Source organism: Ascaphus truei, chromosome 16, assembly GCF_040206685.1.
Source record: "Ascaphus truei isolate aAscTru1 chromosome 16, aAscTru1.hap1, whole genome shotgun sequence".
Classification (NCBI taxonomy): Eukaryota; Metazoa; Chordata; class Amphibia; order Anura; family Ascaphidae; genus Ascaphus; species Ascaphus truei.
Window position 1 is genome coordinate 28335758 of NC_134498.1, and position 13398 is coordinate 28349155.

Consider the following 13398-nt stretch of genomic DNA (forward strand, 5'->3'; position numbering starts at 1 on the left):
GTTAGACAGGGCCACTGCGGGGGCAGGGACGCCCCAACACCGTATCCGAATCACTAGGGAGCTGAGGGTAGACATGGAGGTATGTTCTTTTTTTTTCTCAGTCAGTTTAATTGGGGAAGGCTGTGGGTTACGGACATCGAGACCAGCGACGCCCTGCAGTTATTCACTGACGCGTCAGGGGGCACGGGTTTGGGGCATACTTTAGAGGGGAGTGGTGTGCGGGTCCATGGCCAGCTGACTGGGCAGAGACCGGGGTAACTAAGAACATGGCTTTCCTGGAGTTGTTCCCCATTATAGTAGCAGTGAAGTTACGGGCCAAGGGACTGGCAAACAGGCATATAATATTCTGGTCAGATAATTTGGGGTTAGTTGCGTCAGTGAGCGGACAATCTGCATCATCACCACCAGTGATAAGGTTATTGCGCAGGCTGGTCTTGCAGTGCATGCTGGGGAATATAAACTTTAAAGCAAAACATGTCCCAGGGAAGCTTAATGTAATCGCAGTCGCACTATCTCACTTTAACTGTCCTGCATTTAGGCGGGCAGCCCCAGACGCGCAGGAAAGAGGTTTGACCTGCCCAAATTATCGGTAGCAGTAGGGGCAAAAGGATTGAGTGATTTAGCCTTTCGAAATCATGTTAGTTGGAGCTGCTTTCACCTTTGCCTTTCCTTGGAGCCTTTAGAATAGGAGTAACAAAATGATTGTGTAGTCTAACATGCTCTCTGTCTTCACAGTGGGAAGCACGAGGGCATGGACAATTTTTATTAATAGCATGCGCGGGCGTTTGCAAGCGGTCAGGGTTTAGGGTCACAGCTTGGTGTGTGTGGTGAGTCCCCAGTAAGTGGCCTTATTGGGTCCTCCGGGTGGCGGGACTGCCAGGCCAGTCATCGTCGGGACACCGTGAATACCCGAAATAGGGCTCCATCCGATGCGGAGGGGCCGCCAGGTAACGGTCCCGCTGAAAAGATTGTGCGGGCTGGAGGCGCCAACGCAGGCGGTCAGGCGCTGTACCCCTGGCATCAATCTTAGGTAGCTGGGCTCTATCCTATGCGGGTAGGCCCAGGCGGCTCTGATAAGGGGGACCTAGGGTGAGCGGATGACGGGGCCGTGGAGAGTGTCTCTCGCGGTGGAGAGTTTCTCTCCTGGTGGACGGTAGATTAGGGCGGCTGGAGGAGGGCTCCCCCCCCCCCCCGCCGGAAGATACCGAGAATAGGGATGACAAAGGACTAAGATTATGGCTGACAGTTATTTTCAAGTATTGTTAAAACAATAAAGCTGTGACCAATTTTTACTTCCACAAAACTGTGTCGTCTCAGTTTGTTAGGTGGGGTGTAAGTGTCAGGAATCTGCGTTCTCCGTGCTCCCCACACAGAGCACTCACTTCCCTCGGCGATTCCTCTGCGCAGCGCCGGGCGCGCCCACGCCATCCCGAGCGCACACCTGCACCATCCACTGGCTCTGTCCACACGCGTACACGCATTACGGAGCGCGCTCAGTCTGCACACTCTTATTCCCGTCCCCCGGACCTCAGGCTCCGCCCCCGCACACTGCACGGGCATACTCAGGTTACTAACAAGACTCACCTGGCCTGTTATGCCTGCACCAATCTGCAGTGTCTCCCTGTAGCTCTTCCTGTCCCACACCCGTTCCTAATTGGACCTTCCTGCTTTATCTAGCTCCTCTCTGCTCTCAGTCTTTGCTCGACATAGTCTCTGTATGGAAGTACTTCTGGATTCTCTTAGTGTTTTCACAGGTTCTGACGCGGCTCGTACGACTACCCCCTCTGGCTCTCGATCTCGGCACTCCTTGGACAACGCTCACTCTGATACCCCTCGAACCCGGCTTGGATTACAACCTCTCTCCGCTCTCCACTCCTTGACCTCGGCAAGGCATTCTTCACTCTATCTCTACAACCGGTACCGGCAAGTATTGTCTACCTTACTACACCTGGCCTGGCAACACTTTATACCACACTCCTGACACGCTCCCTTTGCTGCGGGTGCGTGTATTACCACTTCCCCCTTCAGCTCAGGGGACGGGTCTGGTCTGCGGGCAGCACCGGCGTAACAGTAAGTAACCCTCGCGGTAGGTAGGCACACTAAGCCCTTAAGTAAGGCAGAGGCCTGTATGGGCCGTAGCCCACATAAGGGCTGTTGTGCCTGCGAGCTGGCTCTCCTCCCCCCCCCCTCACCATGAGGGTTGCAGGATTCACGCGCGCGCCAAGGAGGGGAGGGGGGGTACTCGGGCGGCCTATTAAAATCCTGTGCTTGCAGGAGCTGCTCACCGAGTTTGTTTATTGGCTTTGCATCTCATCCCATCTCATCTGGCGTTTACTACAAGTAAATATGAGAACAATTTGGTAATGGGGGATCATTTAATTTTTTTTTAATGTATAATCTTTTTATTCACTTTTTTCCTTTTGTCGCCGCTTACCTCACATTGTAAGATATTTCCCATACAATTTAAGTAAGTTTCTTAATCCTCTCTTTTTCCCAATAAACATCCCTGGTACACTCAACTTTGTTAAATATCGACTGTGGTTTCTAAGATAATAATACCAACAATTGTGAAGATCTATCTATCCGGGAACAAGAAAAACAAAAGGGAGGAGCGAGGGGAGTCAATTATTTTATTAGTAGCAAATTTGTTTTATTAATTAAAAAGGATTACAAAATGCAACACTTTAATGTTAATATATAAATATATATATATATATATATATATATATATATATATATATATATTTATATATTAACATTAAAGTGTTGCATTTTGTAATCCTTTTTAATTAATATATATATATATATATTCAAATATAGATAAATACATAACATAATACAAAAAATATAAATACATATATATTCCAATGTTTTTAAAAAAATCTGATTTATCCCGGCGTATATGGCCTGCAGTCCCATAAAGTCTCAATACATTTTAAAAATGTTTTTCAGAAAACCACTGTTCCCATGCACTATCCCATGTTATCGAGTTCTGAATACATGTTAAACATGCTCACCTTGCCAAAAACATGCAATAACTGCAACAATTCTCCCCAAAATGCCACGCACCAATTCCTTATTCAGCAATTAAATGTCCCCAGAAAATCTCTGGTCTTGTCAAATTCACTTAATGTTTTCTTACTTCCCAGAGACTAAATATGACACGATTGCAGGGTTTGTAGATGAATTTTGCAAATGTGCCAAGTTTGGAAAATCTGCCTGGTTTTGTAAAAAACAAACAAAAAAAAAAAAACACTTTGCTTTTTCCATTTGGGATCCTTTCAGATGCGTATTCTTCTGTATAGCAGCTAGTTACACATTCTAATACAACATGAATGGCAGGGCCTGCAGAGCAACTGCTGCTCTTCTACACACAATTACATTGTGTTCCATTTAATTCCCAAACCTACACTTTCATTCCTCCTTCTAACCCCATCAGGGCCCTGAAAGGTACTGCAGGCACCTTCAGCACTGAAATAGTTCTAGAGAATCGGATATACCTGTATATTAGGGGAGAGGGGAGGGGGGAATAAAATTCCCCTATTTACTAGATTTCCATGTCTATAGCTAATACCTTAAACCTTTTGAAAAATGAATCTAAATATTTTTGCCCCCTATAACAAAACAAACCTTTTCCTGAAATCATACACTAGAGACGGACACATTCATTTGTATTCGCCTTGCACATTTTTTTTTGCGGTGGATTTCTCTTAAAGTTCACGTTTTTGAAACTTTTTCCCAGAAGTTACAGTGCTCAAAATGTTCTATAGTTTTGCCCAGAATATCTCCAAAAAAGGCAACATATAAATGGCAACGCAACCTGCTAAATATCATTAAAAGTTTATCGATTTTTTTTTTTAGTGCGAACTTCGAAATTGTTCGTGTTATATTTTTCTAAGAAAAAGAGCAAATTTCACTTGGTTCGCAGAACTCTGATACATAGCGATATTAAAAAAGCACTAATACTGTCAACAGCCAGATATCACGTGTTACTAGACACATGATACATAAAGCTTGGCCCCCTGCAGACGCACTTACCAAAATGCCCTCCTACTGTCTCTGTACGTTCCTCCTACCTACCAATTAGACTGTAAGCTCCTCAGAGCAGGGACTCCTCTTCCTAAATGTTGCGTTTATGTCTGAAGCACTTATTCCCATGCTCTGTTATTTGTATTATTTGTTATTTATATGATTACCACGTGTATTACTACTGTGAAGCGCTATATACATTAATGGCGCTATACAAATAAAGACATACAATACAATCAAGGCTAGGGCGAAAAAATTCAATTCTCATTAAGTGTACTGTATTTTCATATCCTCTTTTAATAAAAGCAATCTTATTTGTTAATAGACATTTTGGGATTATTTAAATGTAATCCTTCAATCACAAGTGGAATTGAACATGTTTCATACAGTAGTTTGGATGTAGCTGTGTATATGTTTGCTGTTCCCTTCTCCATACACTTGGATGTAAGCTCTACATACTGTAGGAAGCTATGTAGTTTGTAAACTGAACAGAAGACCTAAATATTTTGTCCCATGTTTTAGGATTACATATAATATTTTAGTTTTACGTGTGTTTATCCTACACAAAAAATGCCCCATATTAACAATGCTGTCGCCTTTTTATAAGGCCAATATCTGAGCAGTTTCTCTGATGTCTAATACACCGATAACTGCCCACATTCCCTGCCCGTTAACACTTTAAGAGCTAGAAGGACCTGCAACCTACAGAGGTGCCCAACTGTATTCTCCTGCTAGCCTAGGAAAATCTGTGGCTATCTCGCAGAAACGCTGCGACATTTCTGCGTTATTTCTGCAGCCAGACTAATGGCCCATTGGATTAACACAGCAGGTGGTCCCTGCTATTTGCATGGGACTGCAGGGACCCCCCGTTGTGTTAAGCATTAGTCTAGCTGCAGAAATAACACAGAAATGTTGCAGCATTTCTGTGAGATAGCCACCTCTGTATGTCTATATATTGTAATCTCATTGGGCAAGGGGCCTCCTCCCAGTTTGTGCCAGGATGTGACAGTGTGTTGTATTATATTGTATTGTTGCTTCTATGTGTTTCTGCGCCTTTCTAATGCGCTGCAAAATACGGTGGCGCCATATGCATAAAGGATAACAGTAATAATAAAATGGTTCAGGTAATGAAATTAAGTACCACTTTTGTTTCATTGTTGCACCCAGAATACTCGTGCCATTTAGTTGACCAAATTCTAACTCCTCATGGGGTTTTTCTAAAATAAGTCGAGAGTTTTGCCTTGACGTTTAATAAATCAATACATATATTTTTAAATCGTCCACAGCACCGCAATTTATTGATTTGACCAATTGCGTGCAATGCAGTGAAGGGGTTAATCTGTCTGTAAGGCTAATTGTATAAAGCTTTGCAAACCTCCTTGTTAGTTGTCCCTACACAAGAACAAAAAATCTTTAAAAATCATTATTTATATATAGTTCACCGCTTACAGTAGATATATAAGTACTTCCAAGTGCTGGAGGGCCCCCTGTGCAATGTTTTGCAGACTGTTCCAACAGCCAAGGGGTTAAGTGCCAATGAATTAATAATCAAAAGAGAATGGATGAAATCAAATCATCTACAAGAGGTCGCCGGCAACTAAACGGTCAATATCAGTGAATCAATCAATGGCCCATATTCACTAAATGGAGCTGTTTTGGCTTGTCTTAACGGTAAAGCGAAGCCTCCTGTAGTCAATATGGGCCAATGTTTTTTTTGGTGCCCAAGGGTTAATATTCGTAATATACTAGTCTCGCACAGAAGATTCAGACAAAGATGATGACTCCTGATGAAGATCAGACACAGCTATTGTTCAGCACCTGTAAAAATTATTGTGATTGCTTTTTTTTGGATATGAAACACGGTAAGTATACTCAAACCCTGCCACTTATTAAATACCAGAATCATTCCTTACAAAATGTACAGCATTGTAATGTTTTGGGATCAAAATGTAGGGATTGACTAGATTACTATTAATTTGCTCTTTTGGTCAATGGCAAAAACCTTTCTTCGTCGTCTTTTCCGCCATTGTATCAGAAATGCCCAATAAATCGCCCATGCTGCTACTTGGCAGGATAGATGGAGTAAAGTGGTTAGTTTATAGTTTGCAATATCATATAAGAAGTAATGAGAAAGAAGATGTGATCTGAGTTATAGAGGGGTCAGTGACCCAGAAATGGGAATCGGAGACCCTTAACTGAAACCAGTGACTTATAAGTGGACATTTCCTGACGTTTGATGCTTGCCTGTGACTGTGAACCCGTGACATTACCCTAAATGCAGGCTTTCTAATGAATTGCCTTAGTATTTATTCAATGAGAGCTTCAACTCCGAGGCTCCCTACAGTGATCATGTTTACAAAAAGTTAAGATTGTACCCCAAACTCTTTCTTAGTGATATATAAATGATTAGGCCTGTGTATACTTCCAGATATAGCAGAATAAGTTACACAATTTTTTTTAATTCCTTTGCCAGTAGATGATGCCTTTTGGGCCTAAACTGTATTAACCGTTCATCATATCTCTAACTATATATAATTAATATAACAATGACCTGCAACGTGTTACTTTGATGCACCTTTATCGTCCATGTTACATGGTAATTTACATTTAAACCGTTTAATAGGTTTTCAGCTTGGTATCAGTATATTTGGTATTTCTCCCTGAGCAGAGAAATGATTTGATCTCCGGGTCCCACAGAGGCATTAGGGCCTGTGGAAGCTTTGCCTACAGATTTCTTCTGCTTATATTTACAAATTACCTGGGTTTTCATCAAACCCTAAATGCAGCATTTATTTTTAATATGAATATCAGATCAACATGACTATAATACAGTATCTATATAAAAAAAAATCTGATAGCTAAAATTGATGTGTATCTACAGTATAAGGTATGTCGGTTTGGGAAATTTCAATGATACAGATTGCACGTTCACTCATAAATCTATGTATGTGCTGATGGTGAGCACGCTCGCTCATGTTTTGGATGTGGTGTTGGTACTGAAAGTTTGTGTGTTTGGTTCTGCAAAATGCTAAAATAGCATAATAAGGCATGAAACAGCTAGAGACCGACACATGGGACTGTTCTACTGGTTTTAGTTTAACATTTTGGGGTCTTGGTGGAACAAATCTTGTGATTTCACTTACACAGTTTGCCAATCGCTTATATATATATATATATATATATATATATATATATATATATATATATATATATATATATATATATATATATATATATATATATATATATATATATATACTGTATATATAAGCCTCTAGTTTGAACTACTTTTTCACTTTTAAAATTGGATAATCTATAATCATTTCCCCAAATGTACGTAGGCAAAAAACCACATGCTTAACCCTTCCACGGCCAGAGAGGTCTGCAATACACCGCAGAAGGGGGTGAATGGGTTAGTATTACCATATAAAGTCATCATTTTATGACAGCTTCCAAAACAAAGACTTTGCAAAAAAAAAAAACGTGATTATTACAACTACAATTATTTTGGAAAAATACCTGGATTTCTTTTACTATAAATGTCATATAAGCTAGTTGTTGGTGAAACTGAAGATTTTAACATGGAATGGTTGGGCGACTGTATATCTCATAAAAAATAATCTAGGTAGAAAGACAGGGCCATGTTCTTAGCTGTTCCTGAAATAGTCATTTCTTCTCCATTATAACAATATTCCTATCACTAAACTAACTCATTCTGATTTATTTTATCTTTTGGTAATGATTTTGATGCACAGGTATGTATGAGTATGTGTGTAATATATATATATATATATATATATATATATATATATATATATATATATATATATATATATATATATATATATATATATATACACGCCAATTGAATCATATCTTTCTGTTATAAGGAATGTTGAACATAAAAAAGGCATCTATTGACTAAATATTATGGACTTGGCTAAAAACCCCATATCTGAATATTTTTTTTGTAAACTGGTGATACTGATTAAGCATTTCAGTTTCACCCCATTAGATATGATTAAGTGTTATTGTCTTTTTAGAACACTCCAGTTTCTGTTCACATGGGACAAACACTGGAAACCTCAATGAAGCTGATTCAGACTGCAGGCCTAAAACACCATCTCTGCAGCCTATTCTGTTCTATTTGTGTGTGTGATTTGTACATCAATAAATTCAGCGTGGTTTCTCTTGGAACTGTAAAAAGAACATGTCGTACACCCTTTTCATGGTTCTGTATATTTCCCTATAATGGCTCATGTTTAACCTGAAAAATAGACAAATAATACATACATATGACATGATCCTAACCCATTGACAAAAATGTTTGTGTTGAATCCAAATTGCATGATTTTTTTTAATAGGATGATAGCATCTTATCTAAACCTAAATGTTGTAATTATTATCTGTGTAACACCTGTATGTGTGTGGGTTTGTATATCTATATATATATATATATATATATATATATATATATATATATATATATATATATATATATATATATATATATATATATATATTTATTTATATGCATTGGGACATACAGTATACATATAATCCGTGGCATTAACACACGTTGCTATACCTTTGTATTCAGTCTATCAAATCCTATTTCCCCTCACAAGCAGAACATCACAAAAAGCCATAACAAATGAGATTTGACTTGTAAACAAGCAGGACATGCTAAACTGCAAAAGTGTCCAATCCTAAAAACCAGGGTAACACATAGAGGTATGCTGACAATAGTATGTTCTTTATTATTATTTATAAAAGAAATATATATATGTTTTGTTGTAGCAACAACAAAAGAACATTCCCCATTGCATTGTGCGTTTTACCCTCACAACCCATACATAAACAGAATGTCAATGTCATTATTTGTATTTAAATGTTTGATTTAAATCCTAAATTATGAATATATTCTAATATACTGTATATATCCTGATGCAAACTGATAATTAAATCCTAGTAACTCTTGGAGATGAGGCATAAATGTTTTTTTTTATATACACAACACAATTATTCACCATTTTGTAAAAATGTTTATTTGTTTAAATTGTTTTTTTGTTTTTTTTAAACAACAAATAAAATATTGCGTCCATATAAACCCCTAAACTAAAACTGGTTGACAAACAAACATTAACAGTATTTTTTTCTTTATTTTTGTGACACCCATCTCATCTTAAGACATTTTAAACAGAATGCAGAATTTATTAAAAATAAATAATTGGTAACTGTAATAGGCAATTTGAATAAAATTGTTGTTGAAAAAAGCAACCTTTAATGAAAATAGCGTTTATTATACATCAGTTACTAAATGAATAAAGTAAACGATCTTTCTTTAAATTAATAACTTCAAAAAACGTTTAATATACAAAACTGTACAGTTATAAAGTTGGCAGAATTCTCTCGATTGTTGGTGCTAAAATTTAGCTCCAGGTGGAAAAGACTTGGAAATGAAGACAAGAAATGGCAAGGTGGAGGAATAGATGTAAGAGCATTTTACTCTCAGCAACTGCTGCAGAATCAGGACTGCAAAACTGCACAGTACATGAGGGGCCTGAGACTCCTGCAGCAATCTACAGGCTTAAGGGATCCAGTAACAGCGAGGACTGCATTGTGTGTGTGTGTGTGTGTGTGTGTGTGTGTGTGTGTGTATATATATAAAAAATGTGTGATAAATATATATATATATATATATATATATATATATATATATTTATATATTTATCACACATTTTTTATATATATACACACACACACACACACACACACACACACACACACAAAAACACACACACACCCCGTATATATCAATGTATTACTTCCTGGTAAAACATATATATATATGTTTTGCCAGGAAGTAATACATTGTAATTTACCAGGAAGTAGTACATTGATATATACAGTGTGTGTGTGTGTGTGTGTGTGTGTGTGTGTCCACACACACACACACACACACACACACACACACACACACACACACACATATAAAACGTGTGTATGTGTGTGTTTGTATACACGAGAATGCAATATATATAGATATATGTATAATTATGGTGTATTATATATATGTATATATATATATATATATATATATATATATATATATATATATATATATATATATATATATATATATATATATATATATATAATACACCATAATTATACATATATCTATATATATTGCATTCTCGTGTATACAAACACACATATATATACACACACACACACACACACATAGTATATATTGTTTATACAATGATAGTTTAACTCTCAGAATAAAAGCCTTTCACATATTCATCATACAGTATATACATATACATACACACACACACACACACACACACACACACACACACACACACACACACACATGTATACATATGTGTGTGTTAAAATATAGTGAAAGCTGGGGAGAAGTACAGAGATGTGGTTGTGTGTGCTCAGTAACATCACATACATGTGGTTATATGTGTGTGCGCAGTCACATCACATACATGTGGTTATATACATATACATATATTATATATATATATATACATAATATATGTATATGTATATAACCACATGTATGTGATGTGACTGCGCACACACATATAACCACATGTATATGCTCGCAGTCACAACATACATGTGGTTTTATATATATATATATATATATATATATATATATATATATATATATATATATATATATATATATATATATATATATATTCTCGCAGTCACATAACATACATGTGGTTAAATATACTGTATATGTGTGTGCTTGCAGTGAGATCCCAAACCCTTTACTGTGACTATTCCTGAATCCTTCAGCCCTAACTGAGAGCTAGAACCAGATCACATCACTTATTAGGGGACTGGTCTGAAAACATTAAGACACTATATGATTTTTCTTTTGTAATACCCCACAAAATGCACAGAAAGGGGATTTCTAAGCAACAAAACCGAACACATTTTCGATTGAATGGGTGTTTTACTACAGACCTTTCTGCAATATGTCTCTGCAATGTCTCCTCATCTCTGGCAGACACACACAGGGAAATAATCACAGCTCCCCATTTTCTAATGTCTATTTTCACATCAGTATTCACTTCATCTGTTTTTTTTTATTTGTTTGGAAAGTGCCAGTTTATGAAGAGCAAAACGAGAGAAAAAAATATATATTTATATATATAAATGCATAATGATATTATCCTTAGAATAAAAAACAAACTCTTAAATGAAATGTTCAGTATATGGCATGCAGAGGGTGTATAATGCAATGATTATAAAAAACAAAAATAATGTCCAGCCTTTGATTAAATAATGGCTTGTATCAACATAGAGACCATTCAGCCCTGTGTTGAACTAATTACAGATATGTCCTTGTACATCAGCTAACATTGCAAATAAAATGAAAAGATACAATTATCATGGTGGTTGATTAAAGAGATACAAAGTATTCCACAAATATTGTGTACAGGTTGTAGTAAAACACCTCAGACATTAAAAAAAAAAAACAACTCCAGATAATCTCCAAATGCAAATAAAACGAGTCTATTGTAAAACAAATTCACCTGAAATACAGCTGATATAACCAAGGCGCTAGAAGGTTATTCATAGGCACACATCTTTTCTTCCTAGAGACCCCCCCCCCCCCCAAAGAACAAACAAACAAACCTTGCTTTATAGTAAACAGCACTATCAGTTATATTGCCCAGGGTTTGGGAGCATTTCGCTCCTAAGTCTTATTTTGTATGTTTGTTGTTGTTTTTTTTTAATTTTTTCAGCCAAAATCATAAGTTAAAAAAACCTGTTCTTTTCTATTTTTTTTTGTTGTTGTTTTTTTTTAATCCACTCTTTTCCGGTCCTATAGTCAAAGATCGTGGCAAGATGTGTCTGTTTTGACATTGTGAGAATAAATCTCATGCTGTTGCTGATCTCCCGGTGGAGTCATTCTTTTCTCTTTTTGTCTTCTGTTACAGAACCAGACACGAACCACTTCTTTTTCTAGCTGTAGACTGTCTGCCAAGCCGGAGATCTCTTGGGCTGCAGGTTTGGGACATTTGAGAAAATGGGTTTCCAGAACCCCTTTGACACTCACCTCTATGGAGGTTCTTTTCTTTCTTTTTCTGCCCTGAGCAGCTATTTTGTCAATACTAGTAGGGCTACCTGTGGATGAATCTGCCTCTTCTAGCCACTTGTTTAACAGAGGTTTCAGTTTGCACATGTTCTTAAAACTGAGCTGCAGAGCCTCAAACCTGCAGATGGTAGTCTGGGAGAAAACATTGCCATACAAGGTCCCTAGTGCTAAGCCAACATCTGCTTGGGTGAATCCCAGTTTGATTCGTCTTTGTTTGAACTGCTTAGCAAACTGTTCCAATTCGTCTGATGTTGGGGTTTCCTCGTCAGAGTGATCTTGACAATGGTGGGATCCTATATCCCCGTGATCCGTGGTATCCCTCAGCACAGGGTGCAAGCTTTGTGTGGTGCCTGATGGAGGGGGTGGTGTAAGACCCCCATGATCCAACATCCCACTGATTGTGAAGCCGGATTGTGAGTAGACATTTATAGGTTGTCCACTTGAGGTTATCGATGAATTATGAGCTGGACTCGCTCCCCATGCGTTTGGATGATTTGTATGGGGTGAATGTTGGTGGGTAATATGAGGCGATCTGTGATGAATGATAGCCCCCAGTTGGAGATCTTCTCTCCCTGGTTTAATATCCTGTTGGTCCAAAGGACTTGTTGTTAAACTTGTTGACCAAGGATTGCCATCACTTAAGCTAGTCACCCAGTGGTGTCCGAGAGGATGTCCATTGCTGGGAACTCCCTGCAGGTAATCACTTTGGAGTAGTTTTTGAGGATTCCTGAAAGGACTCCCTTGCTGCATGCCCGCAGAGTCTGCATGGACCAAGGAACTGGAACTGAGAATGCTGTAGGGATTGGAAGCAGCTGTAGCCATGGCTGGTGTAGATCCCCTACTAGTTATAATGTGGCAAAGGGAGCAGCTTCAGCCTTTGACATCTACCAGGCAAGGGAGCCAAATCAGCAACCAGTCTGTGAATGACAGCCACTCTAGCCAATGGAGATCTTTCTTCAGCTGGCTAGCTTTATCTTCTGCCAATGGGGCACAAGCAGGCAGGACCCTTCTTCCAAACTAGGCTTGTGAAACGCAGGAGTTAAAATGACTAAAGAGGAAGTGAATTAGTCTGAAGGCTTCATTGGTTACTGCAGGATGAGTGGCCACAGCACGTGTTTTAACTCTTTCCTAACCTCATGCCATGCTTTGTTTTCTCCCATCACAATTCTGAAAAGGGGGGGGGGGAACCCCCCATGACACTGCACAGTCATAAATGCAATAATTCTGATTAA

The 13398-nt window shown here is 38.3% G+C and overlaps 1 protein-coding gene across 1 annotated transcript; it reads right to left on the reverse strand.

Moving 5' to 3' along the window:
• Positions 1-10753: 10753 nt before the first annotated feature.
• POU3F4 (POU class 3 homeobox 4) lies at positions 10754-13030 on the reverse strand. The gene has a single exon (XM_075572888.1). It carries the CDS (start codon positions 12986-12988, stop codon positions 11900-11902), a length of 1089 nt encoding a protein of 362 aa, XP_075429003.1. The 5' UTR covers positions 12989-13030; the 3' UTR covers positions 10754-11899.
• Between the last annotated feature and the right edge of the window lie 368 nt (positions 13031-13398).